This window comes from Schistocerca gregaria, chromosome 3, assembly GCF_023897955.1.
Source record: "Schistocerca gregaria isolate iqSchGreg1 chromosome 3, iqSchGreg1.2, whole genome shotgun sequence".
Taxonomy (NCBI): Eukaryota; Metazoa; Arthropoda; class Insecta; order Orthoptera; family Acrididae; genus Schistocerca; species Schistocerca gregaria.
The window spans coordinates 379,519,295-379,545,656 of NC_064922.1; the positions used below are offsets into that span (position 1 = coordinate 379,519,295).

The following is a 26,362-nucleotide window of genomic DNA, read 5'->3' on the forward strand; positions in this document are numbered from 1 at the left end:
CCTAAGTTCCCTGACTCCAATGTTGTCAGTATGGCGACTAGAGGCCGGGAAGGATTTAACGATGGTGTGAATGATAAACCCTGCCGTGCTTGCACTGATTTTAAGACATGGGCTAAAATGCAGAAAAAGACACTGGACTCTGAGAACGTAATGTTTCACAGTATGCGTTACTATGTTCTATGTGTTTCGTTGTCATTGTGTTAACCTCAAACATTGCATAATATTCTGTGTCGATTCGTCAGCTGTATCGGCAAGTTCGTATTTGTCGTATTCATGATGACCGTGGTGTTTGTAGGTGCGCGACAAAAACCCATCACCGCCTCAGCAGCAAAGGACAGACTGTCCCCTGGACAGAGATGAATTAGGTATGTAATGGTTTCTTACCTATACATAGCTTTCTGCATTTACGATAGCAAAATGCGTGGTATTATACCTGATACAGTAAAGATAGTCGCTCTTCGCGAGTTTATAAAGAAACTAATACTGTTATTTGATTGTAAATGTTGCAGACTTATAAATTAATGTGGACAGTGTCACAGTTTGGGATAAGTTGTTCTCAATATTAGACTCATGACATTGTGGCTCATGTCCTGTATCTGTAGCCGTGCATTAAATTGTCCCACGACACATGGAAGAATAGGTGTCCAACTTAAGTCTTTATGAAACTGCTGCATCCCCCAGCTCCATAGTTGTACCTAAGTACAGATGTTGGTTTGGGCATTTTGAATTGAGTTAACCAATACTGATAGTGTGATGTATATGCTAACAGCGCAAAAATTACCTATAAGTCGCATTTAAATGAGATTGTTCAGTTGTTTCTCAGACATAACTAAAAGTGAGGTGCAGATAGTGCATTTGGATTGTATTCCATAGCTGTGGTGGACGAAGAATCTAATTTCCTAGATAATTCATTTCAGTTATTTGCCAGCATAAAAAAGAAGTTACGGAAGCCTGAGTTTCGAGCAGTAAACAATCCTTATTTTTACTACATAATTTTTCAAGAATACTTCATAACACCTCATTTATTTGTTATGTCAGTTGAATATTTTTATCAAGCTACTTATTCACCGCTACCCTCCCCAGACAAGTTACTAATTTTATATAAATAATACTCATGCAATGAACCAGGTGTAACACATCCAAAAATTCTTTGAATTACTTCTCCAACGCCTAGCATAAATAAAGGGATTGCGGCTTATTGTTGTTACAATATCATTGTGTACTCACTGACTTCTTTCCAGATGCATGCATGTAAAATCCTTAAGTTTCTGATCTAGAATAAAGTCACAGGGATGAGGAATCTGTAGTTTGTCTGCCCGACTCTCATTCCACACGCTCTTTAAATGCTATGATACATTTGAAGCTGTTGTTTCATAATGGGTCAGCTGTATGTACTGATACTGGTTATTGACTTTCTCCTATTATGAGGTGTATGATGCCACACAGATGCAAATGAAAAAAGTAAAGAACACAGAAAATATCCTGTTTGTATCTGTGTTAGGGCGTAGTTGCTGGAATGTAGGTTGGGGTGAAAGGCTGATTTGTAATGTAGATACAGTTCTAGCTTCAGTTGGAAGGTGACTATTTAACTGTGAAATGGTGAAACAGTAACAAACACTTCAGTTAGTCCCGTCATAACCCTTATAGAAGGTTTAACTCACTTTCCTGTCATCTACAATTCTGTATCAATGAACATTTTAGAATTATTTACATGCATACTCCACAAACCAATGCTCTGCACAGGGCAGAAAGCACATCATACCAAACTGGCAGTTTTATTTCCTGTTCCCTTTAAATATTGAGCGTAGGCAAAATTACTGTCTGTATGTCTCAACGCATACTGTAATATTTTGTAACTTACTCTTTGAGCTCTGCAAGATATATATCTGATGATGGCAACATAATGTTCTTTGAATAAAAGTTCTTTAAATTTGCCTGCCTGGGTTTCATAAGAAATATGCTGCCTCTGAGCAGGCTCATTTAAATGTGACTTATAGGTAATTTTTGGGCTGTTAGCATATACTTCACACTGTATCAGTATCGGTTAACTTAATTCAAAATACCCAAACCAACATCTGTACTTAGGTATAGCTATGGATCTGGGGGATGCAGCAGTTTTATAAAGACTAAAGTTGCCCAAGCATTTCTGTTACAATTTCATGTGGACCATGCAACCCTGCTAAGCTGCTAGCAGCCTGTGTTTGAATTCCTTTGATACCTGTTCTTATCTCAAATGCTGTAACAATGCTCTGTAATTAGTCTTAGTAGCACCTTGTATGCAGCATACTTTACAGATCCATCATCTTACCCAGAACCCTCCAACAAATAAGACTGTCCCATTCATCTTCCTCGATACTGATTTTACCTGATCATCCCATACCATACATCATCCCATACCATATTGTTGTTTTAATGTAAATGGACAGATAAAAAAAATCAACTCACCAAGTGGCAGCAGGAGAACACACACACACACACACACACACACACACACACACACACACACACACACACACACACACACAAAGATTTAGGCCCAACTTTTACAAGCTTTTGGAGCCAGAGGCTCCTCCTCCTGAAGAGGTTTAGGGAAAGTGGTACAGTTTAGAAAAGTTGCCCAGAACCTGGGTCATAAGAGACTTACTGGATGGGATGAGAAGGAAAGACTGATTGTTGGGGACTGCACCAGACAAGATACAAAAACCTTAGCACTTAAAGGTGAAAGACAGGGTAATATGAAAGACAGAGATTACCACTAAATCATCCCGCACGAGTTAATAAGAGTGGAAAGCTAAGTGCATTGTGGGAGGAGGGACGGTGCAAAATGAACACGTCAGAAAATGAAAGATGTAGAAAACTGGGATGGAGTGAAGAACGGAGTAGTTACTGTGAATAAATGCTGATGAGACAAAAGGAATGAAGATAAATTAAGGCAAGGTGGGTGGCGAGAACCAAGGACATCCTTGTAGTGCTAGTTCGTACCTGCAGAGTTCTGAGAAACTGGTGTCTGGAGGAAGAATCCAGATGGCGCAGATGGTGAAACAGGCACCGAGGTAATGACTGTCATCTTGTATAGCATGCTGTGGAACAGGATATTGTGTGTTGCCTGTATGCACTCTCTGCCTATGCCCATTCATCCTGACCTATAACTGGACGGTAGTCATGCTGAACAGTGTTTACATGACAGCTGGTATATGACGTGTCATTTCACAGGTGGTTCTCCCTTTGATAGTATATGTTTTACCAGATAAGGGGCTGGAATATGTTGTGGTAGGAGGCTGCATAGAGCAAAGTAGCTGATTGATACATTCAAGACCAGGATAATACAGGGTGACAAGTAGTGTGCTCCGAAGTCACCCAGTATTATCCTGGTCTTGAATGTATCAATCAGCTACTTTGTCAAGGCTATGACTTCCTAAAATCATGCCCTGGAATTAGATCCATTGTGTCTGAGATTTTGCCACCACACCTAGAATAGCTTTTTGGCACCCTCAAAATCTCCACAATATCCTTGTCAGACCCTATGCTGCTTCTGCACCCATCTCCCTACTTTATAGCTCCTACCCCTGTGACCGTACCCAGTGCAAGACTTGCCCTAAGCACTCTTCTACCACTGCCTGTTCCAGTCCTGTAACTGGCATAACATACAGCATCAAAGGGAGAACCATCTGTGAAACAATACATGCCATATACCAGCTGTTATGTAAACACTATTCAACCTTTTACATCTGCATTGGTACACCCGGTTATCAGTCACAATGAACAGACATAGGCAGAGGGTATATACAGCTAACACACAATGTCCTGTCCCCCCTGTGGGTTCGGGGGTAAGAATAGGCCCACGGTACTCCTGCCTGTCGTAAGAGGCGACTAAAAGGAGTCTCAAACGTTTTGGCCTTGTGAGATGGTCCCCTAACGGGTTTGACCTCCATCCTTCTAAATTTTCCGGAGAGCGAGCCGATTGGGGAAGGGCGCCTTACAAGGAGCGATGTGTCCATCATGCATTACCATCTCTAGCCAGGTTTGTCGTCATCGCTTAGCAGTCCCGCTCACCTACCATCTCTTGGGCGTGGATTTGTTCTTGGGTGCAGTTTATTGCAGTCTGCTATGCTGTGTCGCTTTATGCGCCAATGACGATATTGGACTACATCACCTGAAATCCAGCACGGTAGCCAGTCCGTTGTGGTGGGGCCGCCATGTACCCTGTTGGTTGTAGCCCCCTGACTACACAGGGATCTCTCTGCTGATGCCAGCGCCGTTAACTCCCCACGTATGCCAAGGAGTAGATGCCTATCTCCTTGGGGCATTGGAACTCCCGGCAATGGCCATCCTGCCAGGTAGTCGTTGCTGAGTCTGGGTGGCGCCCGTGGGGAGGGCCCTTGGTCGGAGTAGGTGGCATCAGGGCGGATGACCCGCAATGAAGCGTGGTACATCATCTCTTGCTGGCGGCCAGCCGCCAGCAGTCTCTAAGCGTTCCAGGGCTCAATACAACGCAACTACACATGACCCCAAATCGTTCCCCTCCCTGGCTACACCATGGGAGGAACGAAAGACTAAGGATGCCAGCGAATCATACTCGCCCCGCTACCTGGTGTGTACAAGAGCTGATGGTGAATCCTTTACATCCATGAAGCCTCAGTTCTTCGTCGAGCACTTAGAGGACAAGTTCGGGGAGGTGGAGGGCTTGTCCAAAATGCGCTCGGGCTCGGTTTTGATCAAATCGGCGTCTTCCGCCCAGTCCCGCCGGTTACTCGATTGTAACAAGCTGGGGGATGTTCCGGTTACAATCACGCCCCATAAGAGTCCTAATATGGTCCAGGGCATAATATTCCATCGGGACCTTCTATTGCAGTCCGACGACGAGCTTCGCGCCAATTTAGAGCGGCGAGGTGTTCATTTCGTCCGGCGCGTACATCGTGGTCCAAGGGATAAGCAGGTTGCCACCGGTGCCTTCATCTTGGCCTTCGAGGGTGATACCTTACCTGAGAAGGTCAAGGTGATGGTCTATTGTTGTGACGTCAAGCCATATATCCCTCCCCCGATGCGGTGCTTTAAGTGCTGGAAGTTCGGGCATATGTCTTCCCGCTGTACTTCCAGCCTCACATGTCGAGATTGTGGACGCCCATCACATCCCAATACTCCATGTGCTCCGCCTCCCATCTGTGTAAACTGCGGAGAGCACCACTCGCCTTGCTCGCCGGACTGCAGGATCTTCCAGTATAAGACCCTGGACCGCCTGACATACACTGAGGCCAGGCAGAAGTTCGAACGCCTCCATCCTGTTCGAATGACTGCCTCTTAGGCCGCGGCTACTACTGTTATGGCCCCATTAGCTCTCCCTCAGACTGCCACCTCTCAGAGCCGGAATGCTACACCTGCCCCCTTGATTGTGGGGGGCACTTCACTCCCTGCTGCTCCTGCACAACCTGCCTCAGGAGCAGCAACCCCCCAACCATCGGGGACATCAGTCCCCACTTCTAAGCTGGGGAAGCCTCAAACTTCCCCGGCTCGAATAGCACGGAAAGGGTCCCTTGGGTCCCTTCCTTCCCAGGTTTCCGCCTCTGGGAAGGGTGACGTCAGCCAATGGAAGAAAAGCAGACCAGCGGCTGGTCGCAGGGCTTCCCGCTCCTCCTCCGTCCCGGAGACTGACTCGCTGGGGTCCTCCCAGCCAATGAAACCCAAGGACCAGAGAGACAAGATGAAGAAGAAGACCTCTAAGGCCAAGGACCACGCGGTGGCATCCACCCCACTGCTCCCTACAGGCTCTGCGTCCGAGGATAAGGTGGAGATCCGGGCGTCCGCTGAGGACCTGGATCTCGCCGGACCCTCAGACACCATGGAAGCAGATTGTACTGGTCCTCCATCGGTGGCAGCAGGTGACCTAGTGGCGTGATCTGCCTCCTCGGCCCCTTCACGCCTTTTTCGGACATGGACAAAGCGATACTCCAGTGGAACTGCAGTGCTTTTTTCCACCACCTTGCCGAGCTTCGCCAACTCATCAGCAGTCACCCTTTCCTCTGCATTGCCCTACAGGAAACTTGGTTTCCGGCAATGCGGACCCCTGCCCTACGTGGGTATCGGGGTTATTACAAGAACCGGGCAGCTTATGAGAGGGTATCTGGTGGAGTCTGCGTCTACATCCTTAACTCTGTCTACAGCGAATGTGTACCTCTTCACACACCTTTAGAGGCTGTCGCTGTAAGGATGTGGACGCCTCAGCCTATTACTGTCTGCAGTTTGTATCTTCCGCCAGATGGTGATGTCTCGCGTCATGTGTTGCTGGGCGACTTTAACGCCCATAACCCCCTGTGGGGTAGCGCCGCGATTACTGGCCGGGGTAGAGATGTCGAGACTCTTCTCTCGCAACTTGACCTCTGCCTCTTAAACACGGGAGAGCCGACACATTTCAGCGTAGTCCATGGCAAATTTTCGGCCATCGACCTTTCTATCTGCAGCCTCGGACTTTCACCATCCATCCACTGGAGTGTCCATGACGACTTATGTGGTAGTGACCATTTCCCCATCTTTCTGTCACTACCACAGCGTCACTCTTCTGAACGCCCCTCCCGATGGGCTCTGAATAAGGCTGATTGGGGCTTGTTCTCCTCTCTCGCCACTATCGCACCTCCTTCCCCTGACACCATTGATGCGGTGGTTCAGTCGGTCACCACCGGCATCGTTTCTGCGGCAGCATCTGCGATTCCCTGTTCATCCGGGTCCCCTCGGCGGAGGACTGTGCCTTGGTGGGCGCCCGAGATTGCAGAGGCGATTAGAGATCGCCGGCGGGCTCTTCAACGCCATAAGCGGCACCCGTCTTGGAGAACCTCATCGTTTTTAAACAGCTCCGTGCCCGTGCCCGACGCCTTATTCGCCAACGGAAGCAGGAGTGCTGGGAACAGTATGTTTCCACCATTGGTGTCCGTACCTCTGCATCGCAGGTTTGGGCTAAGATTAGGCGACTCCATGGCTATCGGCCGCCTGTCTCTGTCCCTGGGCTTTCGCTGAATGGAGTGGTGTGTACTGACTCCGACACGATTGCGGCCCGGTTAGCAGCGCATTTTGCTCAGTGTTCCGCATCTACGAATTACCCACTGGCCTTCCACTCCCGGAAAGAGCGGTTGGAAAGTTGGAGGCTTTCCTTTCACACGCGCCACGCGGAGTCGTACAACGCTCCTTTCAGCGACTGGGAATTCCAGGGTGCACTATCTGCTTGCCCTGATACGGCTCCTGGGCCAGACCGCATCCACAGCCAGATGCTGAAACACCTCTCTGTGAATTGCCAGCGACGCCTCCTAGATGTTTTCAACCGCATCTGGGTTGAGGGTGTGTTCCCGTCTCAATGGCGAGAAAGCATCGTCCTCCCCGTGTTGAAACCTGGCAAGAACCCGCTGGAGGTGGACAGCTACCGCCCCATATGCCTCACCAATGTTCTTTGCAAGTTGCTAGAACGTATGGTGAGCCGGAGGTTGAGTTGGCTCCTCGAGTCTCGAGGCCTTCTGGCTCCGTCTCAGGGTGCGTTCCGTAAAGGTCGCTCTGCCGTCGATAATCTGGTCTCCCTAGAGTCTGCCGTCCGTACAGCCTTTGCACGCCGCCAACATCTGGTTGCCGTCTTCTTCGACATGCGGAAGGCGTACGATACGACTTGGCGATATCACATCCTGGCCACACTTCATGGGTGGGGTCTTAGGGGCCCGCTCCCGATTTTTATTCAGAATTTTCTGTCGTCTTGTTCCTTCCGCGTGCAAGTTGCTGCGTCCCATAGTTCCTCCCGGGTCCAGGAGAACGGGGTCCCACAGAGGTCTGTCCTCAGTGTCTCCCTGTTTTTAATTGCGATCAATGGGCTCGCTGAGTCGGTGGGATCGTCCGTCGCAGCTTCGTTGTATGCAGACGACTTCTGCCTCTACTACAGCTCCGCTGGCATTGCAGTTGCTGAGCGCCAGCTGCAGGGCGCTATCCGCAAGGCGCAATCGTGGGCTGTAGCGCACGGCTTCCAGTTTTCGGCCGCTAAGACCTGCGTTATGCATTTCTGGCGGCGTCGCACGGTTCACCCTGAGCCACGCCTTTACCTTGACGGTGAACCTCTTGCTGTGGTAGAGACGCATCAGTTCTTGGGACTGGTATTTGATGCCCGGTTGACTTGGCTGCCTCATATTAGGCAGCTTAAACAAACATGCTGGCGGCATTTAAACGCTCTCCGTTGCCTTAGCCACACCGGATGGGGTGCCGATCGGTCCACCCTTCTCCGGCTGTATCAAGCGCTGATCCAGTCCCGCCTTGATTATGGGTGTGTGGCTTATGGTTCGGCATCGCCATCAGCGTTGCAATTGCTGGATCCCATCCATCACTGCGGGATCCGACTCGCCACGGGAGCATTTCGGACAAGCCCTGTTGACAGCTTACTTGTGGAGGCTGGTGTTCCTCCATTGCGGATCCGGCGCGACCGACTTCTGGCCGCTTATGCTGCCCACGTTTGTAGCTTGCCAGGGCATCCCAACTACCGTCTCCTGTTCCCGCACTCGATCGTCCATCTTCCAGACAGGTGGCCCCGGTCAGGGTGTACGATCGCGGTTCGCATCCGGGCTCTACTGTGTGGGATTGAGTTTTTTCCTCTCCCGCCTGTTTTCCGGGCCAATCTCCGTCTGCCCCCTTGGTGTGTGCGCCGACCATGCATTCGGCTGGATTTGGCACAGGGTCCGAAAGACTCGGTCCCTCCTCCGGCCCTCCGCCGCCGCTTTGTTTCTCTCCTTGCCGAGTTTCCCGGATCTGCCGTGGCCTATATCGATGGTCTCTGGTCGCACTGGTTACGCTCTTACTCTAGAGGATCATTGTGAGCAACGGTCGCTGGCACCCAGGAACAGTGTATACACTGCCGAGTTGGTTGCCATCTATCGCGCCCTAGGGTATATCCGCTCCCGCTCAGGTGAGTCCTTTGTCATCTGTAGTGACTCCCTGAGTGGTTTACGAGCTCTTGACCAGTGCTTTCCTCGTTCCCGTCTGGTGATGGCCATCCACGAGTCGCTCCATGCTCTTGCCCGTTGCGGCCGCTCCGTGGTCTTTGTTTGGACCCCAGGTCATGTCGGCATCCCGGGCAATGAGCGGGTTGACACGCTGGCTAAACAGGCAGTGAGTTCAACGGCTCTGGAACTCGGCCTTATGGAGTGTGATCTCCTGTCGCTTTTGCGCCAGAAAGTGCTTGGTGCCTGGGGTGACGAGTGGCGCACCCTGCCAACGCCCAACAAACTTCGGGCGGTGAAGGAGACGACCGGTGTGTGGCGCTCCTCCATGCGGGCCTCTCGGAAGGACTCTGTCGTCCTCTGCCGGCTGCGCGTTGGCCACACGTGGCCGATGTACGGCCATTTGTTGCGCCGGGAGGACCCACCGCTATGTCGCTGCGGGGCAGCTCTGACGGTGGTCCACATTTTGGTGGACTGCCCGCTTTTAACAGGACTCAGGCAGACGTTTGCGCTGCCTGATACCCTCCCTGCCCTTTTATGTGATGACGTTGCTATGGCGGACCTCGTGTTGAGTTTTATTCGGGCAGGGGTTTTTTATCGTATGATTTGAGTGTTTGTCCTTTTCTTTCCTGTATTGACTTGGGCCTTTGGCCTGTGGTTTTAAACTGTGGGTTTTAATGTCATTTGGTGGTTGGCTTTTCCTTATTTTCATGGTCGGCCAACCACCTTCACACTCGGTGTGATTTTAGTTCCGTTTGTCTGGTCTTTGTCTGTCTTTCTTGTATTGTGTCGTCCCTTGTCTCAGTTCTCCATTTTTAACAACTGACAGTTTTTATTTCGTGTGATTTTATCGTGGAACAAGGGACCGATGACCTTAGCAGTCTGGTCCCTTCAATCCCACACCCAACCAACCAACCAACCACAATGTCCTGTTTCACAGCATGCTGTACAAGCTGACAGTTTTGACCTCGGTGCCTGTTTCAATACACATGCTATCTGGGTTTATATCTCAGACACCAGTTTCACATAACTCTGCGGAACTAGCACTACAACATGTCCTTGGTTCTCACTTTGCACCTGGCCTTAATTTATGTTAATTCCTTCTGTCTCAGCATTTATTCACAGTAACTACTCCTTTCTTCACTCCATCTCAGTGTTCTACATCTGTTATTTTCTGACTTGTCTATTTTTCACTGCCCTCTATCAGCTTTTGCGCACATGAGACTGCAGTGAGAGAGAGGACAGTTTTAGATTGGTTTTCTTTTTGTAGGGATGTATGTTCAGGATATTTGAAGTATAGGGGTAAGTTGGGTGGGCCAGGGATGGTGGTCGAGATAGATTAATCACAGTTTGGGAAGATAGAATATGGAAGGGTTAAGTCTCCAGTTGGTTTACTGGGGGGGGGGGGGGGGGGGCATTATTTAAGAGGTTGGGTATGCGGATTGTGTTTTCAGCCTTTTGGAGGGCGTATAAAGAGAGAATTGGTGGGGTTAATTGATGAGTATATAGGGGACGGGAGTATGGTAGTGTCAGGTGCTTTTTCGTCGTATAGCGGGGGGGGGGGGGGGGGGGGACGAGTGGTTATGATCATTTAGTTGTAAATCATAGTTGAGAGTTCAACAATTATGAAACGGGTGTGTTCTAATACAATAGAGGGCTTTTGGGGTGGTTAAATCAGTCATAGGGAGGGGGAAGAGGCACTCTTCTAAGCTGCAATCTCTTTTAGATGAGTATTGCTGGCAGAAGAGTATTCCTGGAGAGTATGGCATTTTCCACGTTTTTTGAGGGCTGTTAATAAAGTGTATAGGCCAGGGGTGGTTAGTTGGGTGGTTTTGTTTATGGCGGGGGGGGAGGGGGAGATGTTTGTGGGTAATGTTTGTGGATTTAGGTGGGTAGGGTGGGGGGGTGTTGTTTTATGATTATATTGTGGAGGACTTTTTTTGTTGCAGTTGTTTTTGAGTTGTAGTGTGTGATTGAGTTTTGTTTATTTTGTGGTATTTATTTGTTGGTGGATTTTTTATTTTGGGGGAAGGTGAAGTTTTGTTTTTGGGTGGGGGACCCTTGGGGTTGATGGGTTGGGAGTTTTCTTTGGTTGTTTTGTGTATGTGGGGGAGGGGGGGGGGCTGTGTTTGATTGGGGCGGATGACCTAGTGTCTAGTGCTGGAATTTTTTCGTGGTACGTAGTTGTCGTTTTGGGTCTCTTGTTCGCGAGTTGTGAGGTTTTGTGGGGTCCCCAGTTTGCTGCGCTGATTGCATTAGTTTGATTGTATTTTTGTAGGGAGATGCGTTTGTTATTTTTATATGAATTTTCGTGTTTGTTGTCGTGTTTATGTAGCGACGTCATAGGTGCCATATTGGAGACATTGAGAATGGTTTTTTCCACCATATTGATGACACCATGGGTCAAAGCAGATGGGTGGAATTGGACACTTCTGTGATCATTAGGCTACCTTGTGATAGTGGACACCACCCCGACCCTGCGAAATCTCAGTTGCTGTGACAGATTGATCTGCAACATAGCCTGAGGTCTACGTTAGGTAGAAGGCTGATAATTTTGTTGAGAGTTGGAGAAGCCAGTAAATATGAATTTGAAATAAAGATTGTGGAAACACAGTTATATGTAGCCAAGCCTGGTGTCTATGTTTGCACCACATTTAAAACATTTTCTGTTATAAACAGTATCATAAAACTGCGGTAAATTTTTCTGTCACTTTATTGCAGTGTCTTTTTTTATCAAAAGAGTACTAATTTATGTTTCTGCAACATTCTCTGCATGATACTATTAAACCAAGGAGGGTCTTTGCCATATTTTATAACTTTGCTTGATATGTGAAAAGGAAATTTGCTACTCACCATATAGCAGAGATGCTGAATCGCATATAGGCACAACAAAAAGACTTGCGACTCAGCATCTCTGCCATATGGTGAGTAGCAACTTTCCTTAAATGTTGTCAGTTCATATTTTAGTTACTGGTATGTTTACTACTGCATCAGTTTTACCAAATAGAAATACTTTCTTTATTGACATTTATCTGTGATGGCTTCTATTCCCGTAATGGCATTATGGTTACTGATCCCTTTCTCATTGGAGACTTGCTCAAAAAAAGGAGGTCTATTAGTTCCACGAAGACATCTTCAACTTTTGTAGTCCTGTCTTCCTCAGTTGCATATAATATTACGTAAGGTGTTTTGCCTTTATTTTCTGCAAGGCACCTTCAGTGGCAGGTTGCGTGGACAATTTCTTACATATTATGCTCCTGTTGCATTTTTGGTGTTGTTCTTCTAATGAATGCCAATTTGCAGTTTTTTCCAGATTCCACAGCACTATGAACTGAATGCTTGTTTCAATGCAATGTTTTGGTTTCTGTTGCCAGCGCCTTTGGCACTAAAATTGTGTTTTATTCAGCTGTTGTCAGACGGTCCATAAGTAAAAATTATCAGCATACCGTAATAAAGTTCCGTGAAAGTCTAAACTTCTTTTCTGTATGTAGCTGTTTGATGCTGTTGTCTAGCAACCTATTCATATGACTTTGAAAGACTAAAGGCAGTGGGAGAAGAGGGTGATTGTATGCTTATCATTGCAGTGCATACAGTTAACGGATAATTTTTTTTTTTTTTAATTACAGAAGCATCCAATTCCACCCATCTGCTTTGAGCCATGATGTCATTAATATGGCAGAAAAGGCTACTTCCAGCATATAGAAAATGATGACAGTGATGTCACTAACATGCACATGCCAACAAACATGACCAAAAAAAAAAAAAATGACACAATAACACATCTAACTTAAAAAATGAAATGAAACTAATGGGACAGCCACGGAAAATAGGGGGTTTAAAGTGGGGAATTGAAATTACAAAATTATGCTACACCAACAATCGAACCTATATAGCTAAACTACAACTACTGACACCAAAAAGCCAACACTTACAATTCTGAAAAGTGGAACCAAAACACAAACAATTCAAAAACCCAAATAACCCATATTCACTACCGCAGTTAAAAAACAGCTGGACTACGATAAATATACAACACACAAAACATCACAATTGTTATATAATATTATTATATAATATAATAAACCCAAAGCAAAAGTTACTTACCAACAAAAGCCTCCAGCAATACCACCTAGGTTGGCCACCACACGCGTGTGCATGTACGTTAGCGCGCTCACACACACACACACACACACACACACACACACACACACACACACTAATCAAACCTAACATAAATGAAAGAGGCTTTAATAACTCACTGAAAACACTTCCACAACTCACGTTACCGCACCAACTACCTAAACTGTAAACCCCATTAGCACAATGACAATCAAAACTCAAATCAACCCAATACTCACATGTTGAACTCAGCATGTCCACATCCACCACCAGAAGGCACCAACAAATAAAACAACATTACATCTACAAACACAGTCAACTCAAGATCTCTGTGCCATAGTGACCTCGCACACCACGACACCATTACATCATGGGTCAAAGCAGATGAGTGGAATCGGACATTTCTGTTGACCCCTTTTTTTCCATCTGCGGTTACCCATATCTCAAAGAAGAGTGACCACTCCTTGAGCAACAGCGGCAAGGGACACTGGCTCAATATCAGTGTCAGTGGGAGGCAAAGTCTCAGTCCTATAAATTTAAAGCATGATGATTGCCCTTTCAGCCATTTATCACACAGCACTTTTAGAGGGAAACAGCTCCAGATCTGGAAGCAACTTGGCATCCATTCATACTGGGGCTCTCTGTGTACTATGTCAGCAACAGGGACAACTGGCAAGCTCCATAGCACATTTGCTGCAGAAGACTGACGACCACTCCATTACCACTGCAATTCACAGCAATAATGCTAATATGATTGACAACTGAATGCAGCTACAAGCAGTTTGCAAACAGCAGCCAACTGCTTCATCAAGATTCTGCAACAGCCACAATCCTTAGCCATATCTACTCATGAACGAAGGTATTGTTCTGAATCCCCCCCCCACACACACACACACTCGCATTTGCATGAATATGTGTGTGTGTGTGTGTGTGTGTGTTGTGTAATTCAGAAGGCCTTTTGGCAGAAAGCTTACTTGTTTAGCAGGCTTTTTGTTGTACCTGTCTGCAACTCATATTACTGTAAACACAACATATACAAATACAGATTTACTGGCAAGTATTAATTAAAATGGTATAAAGACTGTGTTTATAAACTGTACCCTGTACTATTTGTCAACCTCTAAAATATTGCCTGAAAAAGTTACATTAGCTTAATGCTCTGATTATTAAGTTAACATAAAGATTTTTTTTTTTTTTTTTTCCCAGGACGACAGACATGGGGCTTCTTACACACCATGGCTGCTTACTATCCAGATACACCATCACAGAAGGAGAGGACTGATATGGCACAGTTCTTCACATTATTCTCCAAATTTTATCCTTGTGATCATTGTGCAGAAGATTTGCGCCAACAGTAAGTATGTTTAGCAATTTTATCATTTTTGCAGCATGAGATTTTCCTGGCAGGTTAGTTACTAAGAAGAGATCCTTGTAGAATGAGTGCTGCTGTCAGGCTCTTGAATATTTTCTGTAGTAATGATGCACAGCACAAAAAGTAGTATTGTTATTTGAGGCTATTTGTCGAGAAGTCTACATGTATTTTCCTTGCCTAGAATTATTCATCATCTTATTTTAAACATATAAAGGTGATTATAAGCCAGAACATTACAGTTGATTATTTCATATATTCATCATACGTAAGGAAAACAGTTTTGTAGCACTGTTACCTGGTACATTCACCAGTATTGGTCAACTGCCTTTCAGGAAAAAAATTTCCTTCCTTCATATGTAATAATTGTCTATTTAGTCTAGTTGATAGCAGTGTGTGGCAACAGTTTTGTATATATTTTATTGTTACTTGCATTATACCCTCATCCAGTAAACAGGTCAGTTATGCCTTCTCTCTTGAGAAACACAGACAGAGACAACAGTGGTTATGGCATGGGATGTACATTCATGATGACCACAGTTCAGTTCTTGATCTGGCAGTCCAGATGTAGGTTTACCCAAGCTCTCCTTTATCTTTTATCGAGTATTGTGTAATTATTTCCTTCTATGGGACATGACCAATTTCCTTCACAACCTGTGTCCATTCAGTCTGTGTAGACCTTGATGAGAAATGAAACCATACTTCCCTGCCTCTCTAAGAATTGTTTTGAAGAGGTTATTGCTTTAACCAAGGAAATTGTTACAGATTCTGGCCACCAGGAACAACAGTAATGTAGACAACTTTTGACCTATTTCTATGTCATCAGTGTTTCTCAAAGCTATTGAAAAGGCAGTGTATGTAAGGATAATAAATCATTTCATTTCACATGATTTGCTGTCAGATGTACAGTTTGGTTTTAGAAGTGATTTCACAACTGAAAATGCTATATTCTCTTTTCTTTGTGGGGTACTGGATGGATTAAACAAAGGTTTAGAATGCTAGGTGTCGTTTTTGATTTAACTAAGGTATTTGATTGTGTTGATAAGAAAATATTGCTCCCGAAAGTTGGACTATTACGGAACGTGGAGAGTAACTCATAATTGCTTCACCCCTTACTTTAAGAGCAGACAGCAAAAGGTCACTCTGTTCAGTACTGAGAATGGCTATGATCTGGTGTCTGAGTGGAGCATGGTTGGGGGGGGGGATGCCCTAGAGATCAGTGCTGTGGCCACTTGTCCCTTATTTATATAAATGACATACCTTATAGTATTACAGGTGATTTAAAAATACTTCTGTGTGCAGATTCTTAGTTTCAAATAGTGCAGTTCAAGATATAAGCCCATTTCTTGTAAAAAATAAACTAATGCTAAATCACAGTAAGACCCAGTTTTTACAGTTTCTAACACACAATTCAACAAAATCTGACATTTTAATTACCCATAAAGGGCATATGATTAGTTGGGCTGAACAGCTCAGATTTCTAGGTGTTCAGAGAGATAGTAAATTGTCATGGAAAGCCCTTTTTAAGGATCTCGTTCAAAGACTTAATGCTACCACTTTTCTTATTAGAATAGTGTCTGAAGTAAGTGATAGTTCAACATGAAAAGTAGTCTAGTTTTGCTTACTTTCATTCGCTTGTGACATTTGGTATAATATTTTGGGGTAACTCTTACCGTTCTCAAAGAATATTTTTGGCGCAGAGACTGGTGATTTGGAGAGTAAGTTGTGGTAGTTTGTGAACCTCTTGTCGACCCCGGTCCTTTAGTCTAGGTATTCTGACATTGGCCTCTCAAAAAATATATTCCTTTATGTCGTTTCTTGTTAAAAATATCAGCTTATTCCCAAGAATTAGCATCTTTCACTTTGTTAATACTAGGCAGAAATCCAATCTGCATTTGGTCCGCACATCCTTGATTGTTGTGCAGAAAGGCATGCAGTATTCTGCTGCATTAATTTTCAGTAAGCTACCACAAGAATTCAAAAATGTTTGCAGTAATCCATGTGCTTTCAACTCCAAACTGAAGAGTTTCCTCGTGGGTTACTCCACCTGGTCTGCCGAGGAGTTCCTTGAAAAAAGCTAATTCCTGTGTTATATTGTAGATTGTGTTTATATAAATTTATAACTTGTCATTTTTTTAGGATTCGTAGACATTTTATTTTATCTATTATTGTTTTTCTGTTGTAATTTTGTCTACTGCCATTCCATGACCATGGAGATTTTTCCTCAATTTGGCCCTACAGAACTATATGTGTAAAATAAAATCAAATAAAACACCAGAATTATTGTGCCCATCTTCAATTAAATCTTAGTGGCTTCTTTCACTGCATATTTGAACAAAATGGTGCAGCCTATCTCCACTTTGTCAGTGGGTTGCACCATATTGTTTTGGCTCCTCCAGCAGTGTGGCACAGTACTGTGGTGGATGGATTTCAGTTTGTACTAGTATTGCAGACATGTTCCTGCAAACAAAGAAAACACATAACTTTATTTTTTTATATCAAAGTGAATTGGGATAGATTACCATTCACCACACAGAGATGACATTGAGCAACAACAGACAAATTTAAAAGTAAGTTGTTGAATATTATTTAGTTATCAGACAGCATCCTTTATCCTTTATCTGATGAAGGACTTTGTACGATAGCTAAATGATATCCGGTAATCTACTTTCAGATTTGTCTGTTTTCTGACTCAACACTGTGTTGAGTATCAGTCTATCCTAATTCATGTTATGTCAATGAAAATAATCAATTTTTGAAAATATAATGTAATTGGATAGATAAAAAATCTACTCACCAAGTTATGGCAGGAGAACACACCGATAAAGGTATCAAAGTTTGTAAGTGTTCAGAGCCAGTGGCTCCTTCTGGCAGAATGGTTGAAGGGGAAGGAAAATGTTTGAAGAAATAGGACAGGGTGAGGCTTAGAAAAAGGGGTGGAGTTTGAAAAAGTCGCCCAGAACCCCAGGTCAGGGGAGACATGCCAAGTGGGATGAGAAGGAAAGGCTGATTGCTGGGGACTGCACCGTGTGATATTTGAAACCTGAGAGCTTAAAAGTGGAAGATATGGTAGTATATGAGAGAGAGATTACTACTGAAACATCGTGCACAAGGTAATAGGAGTGGAAATATAAGTGCTTTTTATGTGATAGAGGTGAGTTGGGGCAGCAGATTGGTTGGTTGATTCGGGGGAGGGGACCAAACAGCAAGGTCATAGGTCCCCAGACAGGTCAGAAAATGAGACGTAGAAAACTAAAAAGCACTGAAGAAAGAAATAGTTGTTGTGAAGAAATGCTGAGACTGAAGAAAGTAACGTAAATTAAGTCCAGGTAGGTGGTGCGAACCAGAGAAATGTCGAAGTGACAGTTCCCACCTATGGAGCTCTGAGAAACTGGTTTCTTTGAGAAGAATCCAGATGGCACATGTCAGCCTCACCATGAGTGCATAAGGCAAAGATTTCATCAGTGTATCTAAACCAAACAAAGAGCTGAAGGCTTTTGTATATCAGAAAAGCGCCCTTCAAGTGACCCATGAAAAGGTCGGCATAGGAAGAAGCCATCCTGGTTCCCATGGCTGTGCCTTGTTTGTATTCTGCTCCTGAAAGGTTAAGTAGTTGTTGGTAAGTATAAAATTGATTAAGGTGAGCAGGAATGGTGTTATAGCTTTGGAATCATGTAGCTGCTGACTGAGGAAATGTTCAGTAGCAGACAAACTGTGCATGTGGAGGATGTTTGTGTAGAGGGAGGTGGCATCATTGAGGCAAGCAAGGTGTATGGTGGGAGTGGGACAGTCACAGATCTCAGACAATCTAGGAAATCATTGGTGTCTTTAATATAGGAGGGAAGTCTTTGTACTGTGAATTGCAGGTTTTGATCAACTAAGGCAGATATCTGTTCGGTTGGTGCTTTGAAGCCAGCAATGGGGCAGCCTGAGTGGTTTGGTTTGTGGATTTTGGGAAGAAGGTAGAAGATAGGGGTTCTTGGTTGTAGTGGGATAAGAAGTTATAAGGATTGACGTGTCAGTCCTTGTAAGGGCCCTGAGTCTATAAGGAGGGACTGCAGGTCAGTTTGAATCACAGAGGTGCAATCTCGATGGCAGATCTTCGCTTACATACTCCCGTAGACAAGTACCGCAGTAGTAGATCCCTTGTCTGATGGGAGAATAATGATGGAGTCATTAGATATTGGGGATGAAGAGGTTGGAGTTCTGCTGCAGGGGACAGGTTAGGGTCAAGCTGTAGAGAGACCTGAGGAAGGAGTGTAAAACAATGCTGGATGGGAGGAATTTTTGGAAGGCTTGTAAGGAATGACTTCTAGGTAATTATGTTGGATCAAGCTACGATGATGGTCATAACTGTTCAAGGCAGGGTTCAATGTCAAGTTTGCTATTGGAATGTCTTTGGGATTCTATTGCAAAGTGATAATTCCAGTTGACGTTACATGTGAAGGAAAATAGATCCTTCACCAAAGCAACATGATTAAATACAGGTTTAGTGCAGAAAGTGAGACCCTTGGATAATACAGACAGTTCAGGAGGGGAGAGTGCGTTGTATGAGAGGTTGAGAACACTGCGCTGTTGTGACCGGTTCCTGTGATCATGACAGTAGTGGACAATGGTGGATGTTAAGGTGGAGGGCCAAGCTTGGTCTGTAGTAAAGGAGTGGCTGTCTAGAGAGCTGCAGAGGTGCAGGAAGGGCAACACCATTGTTGAGGTAGTTTAGGAGAAGGTGGGATAGCTCGTTTAGGTGAAGTCCGCAGCTGATTAAAACTTTGACTGCTGTGTATGGCATGTGATGTGATGCAAGGTGTATAGCTATGAATTAAAAGGTTTGAACTGTTGCAAGTTGGAGGGGGGGGGTTGAGGTCAGGTTGATGTTGCAGTTACGCCACAATGCACCTGTTTGAAACTGTTAAGCATGAAGTGAAGCATCCAATGTGGTAATAACATATGTTAAACAGACCTCTTCTCCATACATACTGTTGGAGCAGTTGGAAGAATACACAGACTACTCCAAGCGAATATCTTCTCAGTGGAGATTTAAACTCTTGCTGCTACAAGGCTGTAGAGTAGTTTACAGTGTGTGTCTGTGACATCAGTTCTTTTGGATGTTCTTGCAGAAACTACCTCTCTATGTAAATACCAATTCATTTAACATTGTATTACAATATGAGAGAGAGTTATTATCCTTCTCCTTGCTGCTGTAATTGAGGGCCAGAACTTATTCTGAATAAACTGAGAGACCCTTTTACATCTGTAATAAGATTGACTCACTATGGTGTCCCTGTAATGAAGTTATTAATTTGTATGCCTGGTACTAATGTGTATGGTGGCTTTGTTTTTCATTTTCCTTCAACACATTTTCCTCTGAGCAGAACTGTGCTGATAGTTCACTTTAAGTTTCACACATCTCTAATTGGTGCAAAGTGGCGAGCATCTCATGAAACTGTGGTTGGGTGGGATATTAGTGAGTACCAACACCTGGCTTACAGGACAAGCACCTGTGGTAGGCTCTTATGGGGGTATCACTGGAGACAAAACAGTATAAGAGTGCATGTTTAAATAATTTTTTTTGTTAGTAAAAGAGTAGGAAGGGTCATTTGTGAATAAATTATTGCCCTCCCCCATCTCCCGTATCCGTCCAATCGTGCAGAAATTAAACACACACACCTAGTAGCTTATTACTCTCTATTTTGTCTTGATAACTGCAGTGACATTTGACTCCATGAGACAAATGGAAGTTTTGGAGAATCATTATGATCCATGACTTCTCAGTAGGATGGCTCTTATTTTAGCCGTGTGATTTTTTGTTTGTGGTACTTCCTAATTTAGTGGCATTGAATAAAAAGATTACTTGTAATTTGGGCTTCATAGGAAAAGACCCTTAAATTTACAAAAACAAAAAATCACAAAAATCTCATTTATTTTTGATCTCAAATAATTTCATTAACCAATTACCTTCAACTTAATAGTTAAATTTGTTGTATTAACTTAAATAATACAATTTATAACACTATTACATGCAATGTCTGTGAGGTGAATAATGAAGCCCGATACAAGGCGATTGTTGGCAGACACCCTATACTCCTGCATTATAGCGTACCCACAAAGTATCAAGAGTAAGCTGTTAGGAAGAATGGACAGTGCAATGTTATACATACTGTATTTAAATTTAAAGAAACATTAGAAGTAAAAACATTTCAGGAACTTAACAAATAATGTACAACAGTTAGACAAACTTCTCTCAGACGATGGCCAAACAGTAAGATGAGTTTCAGTGTGGTATATAAAGCAGACTATCAAATACAGTACGATAACTTATAACACTGCCTGCAAGCTACAGTAAGTCATTGCTCTGTTGCTTTTATGAAATCGGTTAGCTTTCTTCTGCATGTCACTTCATACAATTCATTATTGCGTATTGTTAAATGCTCATCGAGTGCAACCACTAGTTTTGTTTCATTTACTTTTTCGCTCCATCCATGTAATCACTTTATTTATATTATCTAAATAAAATAGAAAGAAACTTCCACATGGGAAAAATATATTAAAAACAAAGATTCCAAGACTTACCAAGCGGGAAAGCGCCGGTAGATAGGCACAATGAAAACACACACACACACACACACACACACACACACACACACACACACACACACACACACACACAGAATTTCGAGCTTTCGCAACCGGCGGCTGCTTCGTCTTTCCTGACGAAGCAGCTGCCGGTTGCGAAAGCTCAAAATTCTGTGTGTGTGTTTGTGTGTTTTTTCCATTGTATTTATATTATCTAGTATTCCACCTGCACTCCATCTGTACTTTCTTTTTCAGCTTCAATTTCTTCATCCTCATCTGCTTCACTAGTATCTTTTTGAACAACATCAACAACGCCCTTGTCATCAATGATCTATAAAATCGGTTCTTCTTTATCAACAACTACCAAATGGTTCAAGTCTTCAGGATGAATACTGCACTGCAGAACATCACATGCAGATTGGATGTTACTGCTGCTGAAATTTGTCACTACAGTGTTCATCATTAGTATTTTAGTCAATGCAACACATGTTCCAGCATTTCCTAATAAAAATGCTTTGCCATGCCATGCCAGGCCTACTGAATACACAACATTCTTAGCATTAACATATTTCAAAAACATTTGCATTTCCTCATCTGAATTTACTATTGAAGTGAGCAGTTCATAGTGATAAGCCTTAAATGCTCATATGATATCCTGATCCAGCAGCTGATATAATGCCATCTTATTCTTTGACAAAACCAAAGTTTCTTGAAACTAATTGGTGAAAAGTCACATATCATCCAAGCATTCAAATTCCTGTAAGTGAATTGTAATGATGACATGTTTGCATACATGAAACATCTCGGTCTTTCACTTTTACTTATACAAAGAGGTTTCAGCTTATGGCTGCCCAATTTGTTTGCCACAAAGAGGAGGATGAGTCAGTCTTCATTCATTTTCAAACAGTCATTTTTTTTTTAGAGAGAGTTTTGGTTGGAAGCAATCAATAATAAAGTGCCGTTCATCAGTTATAAGCGTTATGATCATTTAAATTTTCACGTACCATTACTTTGTGTAGAATTTCAAGAAACTGGGAAGCAGATACACTGTTGCAAGACCAACCAACTCCTTTGGCAAATTCCATGGTGACATTCCCATCTGAAAAACCATCTGTCAGAAGCTATAAAATCATCATTGCCATGTAAATTCAAATGAAATTTTTCACCTTGGATTTTAATACTTGGCCTGGAAAGAGACACACCTTCTCTTCTCTTTATTAAAAACCACCTATAAAGGCATTTGTCAAGTCCCTGGACCTTAGAAATGCCCCAAGTAGTATACTCTCCAATCTTCGTCCACTGCACTTCCTCTACACCGCGGACGAGATGTGAAATCTCAGTCTTTCTTCCTGCAGAAAGCAGCTCAGGAGAAGATACAGTAGCCTTTTTTGTGCTTCTCCTTGTTGTTCCAGTTATTCTGGGTATGATGTTCTGTTATTAGCACAGGCCTGAGGAGATGACTTATTTAGCTCAAAAGTTGTTTCATGTACAGCACATAATATTTTCAGTTTATAATGTTGCAAGTTCACATTTTAGGCATTTCATCAATTCCTATGTGCCTCAAAGGCATTGACGCTATTAATGCTGTGTTGTAAATGAATTTTTTGGATACATCAAACAACGGAAAAGCCGGGATGGAATGTAACAATATTATGAAAAGGAAAGTTGCTACTCACCATACAGTGGAGATACAGAGTCACAGATAGGCACAACAAAAAGACTGTCCCAGTATAATCTTTCGGCCAACAATGCCTATTGAAAATAGATGACACACTCTCACACACACACACAACACACACACACACACACACACACACACACACACACGTGCGCGCGCACGCGATTCAACCTCTGGCAGTTGAAGGCACATCTGAAGTGTGGCTTGAGCTACCACAGGCTGCAGTTGTGTGTGTGTGTGTGTGTGTGTGTGTGTGTGTGTGTGTGTGTGTGAAACCAATTTATTTCTAGAAAGTAGACATAACAAAAAAAAAATTCTACCACTTTTTCTTATGTTCTGGGAGTGGCAGGGGCTTTTAAAATCATCTGGGAAATGGTGGCAACTTCTTCATGTGCGGTTTGTTGTTGTTATGCAATAGTGTCATAGACTATTTTGTTGGTCTTATCTTTTATATTGGAAAGAATCACTCATGTCACTGTGCAGGAAGAACACATAATCAGGAAACATTTATCTCAGAAATGTGAGTCAAAAATGAAAAATTTGGACTGTAACTCATACCATACCATAACATAACATTCCAGCTGCGGTAAGTTCTGTAATATTTCACCACATTAATCCATTGATATTTTTGCTGATGTTGTCTTTCTCAAGGGAAGTTGCTTTTGCCTAAGGGATATTCAGCAACGTCCACGAAATTCACATACAAATGAAATTAAGGCCCCCATTTACCTGGTCGTAAGTTCAACTAATATATTTTTTGAAAGGGTCTTAGTCTGATCTAATCCATAATTTCGGCATTGTTATTTTTCATCTTTCTTGTGTATTGTTCTATGTTTTGTTCTTTTTAGACAAAGGAAGGCGAATTGGTGTAGTTTTGTCAATTGTTTTATGATGTAACACATTTAGCTTACCATCTCTCAGAATTCTGTATGTTCCTGACAGAATGTGAATTTTTTGGTGAATAAAATTCACAGCTGATCTACAGTTTCCATCACCAGTGAACAACAGCTTATCCACAGTGAATTGTTACAAATAATGTTGGCAACTGAATATATAAAAAATATATATATATTCTAATATAAAATTCCATAGTGAATCAGTCACAGGGCCAGTATTAAAGTTCTTATAAGGAGTTTTTATTCGAAACATACTGTTTAATTTGCAATTTGTCTTGTAACATCTGGAACGCCAACTGGAAAAGTTTATTGAGACCCATTCTCAAGAAAACAGAAGTGTACAGTTGAATGGTGGAAGATACTATGAAGAAATTGTGTTCAGAAGAGGACAGAATTTTTCTTCAACATTTGAAGGTACATTTTTTTATTCGTAATTTTCCTTATTGAACTTTGTAACTGGCCCTAAGATCAGTAGAGTAGCAGCAAATCTAGTAATTATTATTATTATTATTATTATTATTATTATCTGTTTGTGTTTATATGTTATTTTGTATTCAGTAATTGCTTGATGCATTTTTCTGAATGCTGGATAATGAACACTTATCACACACATTACAAGAATAACAGATTTTTCAAAAACACATTATGAACGGAACTTCTTGGTGCTACTTTGACTTTTGGGAATGGAAATCCTCATAGTTACTAGTTTTATGATATTAAATGCAAATTGATGTGTGAATTCATGTCAGTTCATCATCCAGGTTTTCAAGAATTGTTATGATAATTATTTTCACACTTATTCCAATTGGTTGGCTTGCTTAGTTCATACAAACTCTAGTATCTTTAATATCGTTGTTGTTTCACATACATAGTATTACTTTTCTTTTTTCTCCTGCAGACTTACTGTCAGCCCTCCTGAAACCAAGTCAAGAAAAGACCTTTCTCAGTGGTTGTGCAGAATTCATAATAATATAAATGTCAAACTAGGTAAGGAAAAGTTTGACTGTTCGTTAGTTGATGAGCGCTGGAAGGATGGTTGGAAAGATGGATCTTGTGATTAGTCACATTTTGTTCTCTGCAGAGAAATCATTTCTGTGATACTTCATTCCTGGAGGAAAAAGTGATTTTCTGTTATTTTAGGAGAGCTATGTGAAATGAAATTTAAATAGTGCTGCTGTAGTATTATGTATGTCTGTATGTATTATTTATAATTGTGTATTCACATAAAATGTAGAAACTCAGGGCCAATAATTCAAGATATTGAAAAGATTTTGAACCTTAACTGAGACTGTGTGCTTGAGTTGAAATAAATTTATTTACTTTTGTGATCCGTGTTTTGTCATCTGGTCACAGTTATTGTGCTCTTCCCTAAATTATTAATTTTACTATGAATTTGATGTGAAATGTTCTTTCTATATATTCCTTCTTTTCTGCACTTCCTCATGATAATCTGTTCTTGGATTTAATTTTATGGAAATAAGTGTGAATTTGATAAACCTGAACATTTTCTTAGCAATGTATCATTGTCGTTAACAACTCAGTATGTGTTAACTACCATACTGTAATAACAGTGGTAGTTAATATTTTTATTTGATTGAAGCAGTAACAATTTTTTAATTAACTTTCATTCATGAAGATGAAACAATAAATGAGTATGTATTGCTGACTGAAAAACTTGCCATGTATAGAGCTGCACTTCTCTAACACAGATTGTAAGAGATAGTGATCTTTCTGCACGTGGTTTTGACTGTCATCAAATTAACTCAAAATATCAAAGGACAGTAATGTTAAATATATTTTAATGTTTCAGATTCAAAATAGCTGATAATTACATTGGTTAACAGGCTTAGAATCTCAGACATTTACTGTGGAATGCTTAATTTTCAAAAGTGGAAAAATATTATTGCTAACAGAAAATTGATTTTGCCCATATTACAGATAAGGTGAGATAAAGTGTGTTCAGGGAGATGCACCCCCCTGTGCACAAATATTACATGTGTACTGACAGACTAGAAGGATAAAAGGAGGGGTGGAGATGAAAGTACTATAAAACTCAGATAGAAAGGACAGGAGAGAATTTTACAGATACTGTAGTCTTGGATGTTCTGAGAAAGGGTGAAAAGACATGACAGGGAGCAGTAGGGGCAATAGAGATGTATAGCACAGTGTTGGGATGTTTAAGGTATCGAAACGTGTTCTTACATGTTGAATTTTGACATGTTATTGCAGGTAGTGAAAGGCAAAGAATTTAAATAATGAAAGAGCCTTAAATCCTCATTGTAACATTCCGAAAAGTGTTGCAAGGTTAATGTGCATTAGAACAACTTTCCATGTGATGACACAGTGCAGGCTTTTACGGTTGCTGTTTACTTTAGTTTCAATTTCTCAGCAGTTGAGAGGCTGTGGTCAATGTACAAAGCTATTCACAAATGCTTTGCCTCTCTTTATGGTAGGTCTTTTCAAAGTCAAATCAACAACTGCTTCGAAGGCACAAGTTGCCCACAAATTTATAGTTGCTTTATGATCTGCGTAGAAGGTACCACCATTTGCCATGTGATGCCAAAAGTGTGATTATCTCAGGCTAGTGACATCATTCTCAATTAAAAATAAACACTCATTACTTCTTGTACAGAGGTGGCATCCCTTTTTATTTAACTCAATATTCTTCACTGCTACAATTGTCATTGTGTTATAGATTTTCACTTTCTCATATGATTGTGACATCTTGGTTAAAATGCTAGTCTTACAGGATTTGATTTTATCCTCCATTTTG

At 42.5% G+C, this 26,362-nt stretch overlaps 1 protein-coding gene across 1 annotated transcript; it reads left to right on the plus strand.

Moving 5' to 3' along the window:
• On the plus strand, positions 1-24,917 carry LOC126354029 (FAD-linked sulfhydryl oxidase ALR). The gene is made up of 4 exons (XM_050003361.1): positions 1-147; positions 296-365; positions 14,280-14,427; positions 24,488-24,917. The coding sequence occupies exons 1-4, from the start codon at positions 31-33 to the stop codon at positions 24,648-24,650; spliced, it is 498 nt and encodes a 165-aa protein (XP_049859318.1). The 5' UTR covers positions 1-30; the 3' UTR covers positions 24,651-24,917.
• The last annotated feature ends 1,445 nt before the right edge of the window (positions 24,918-26,362 follow it).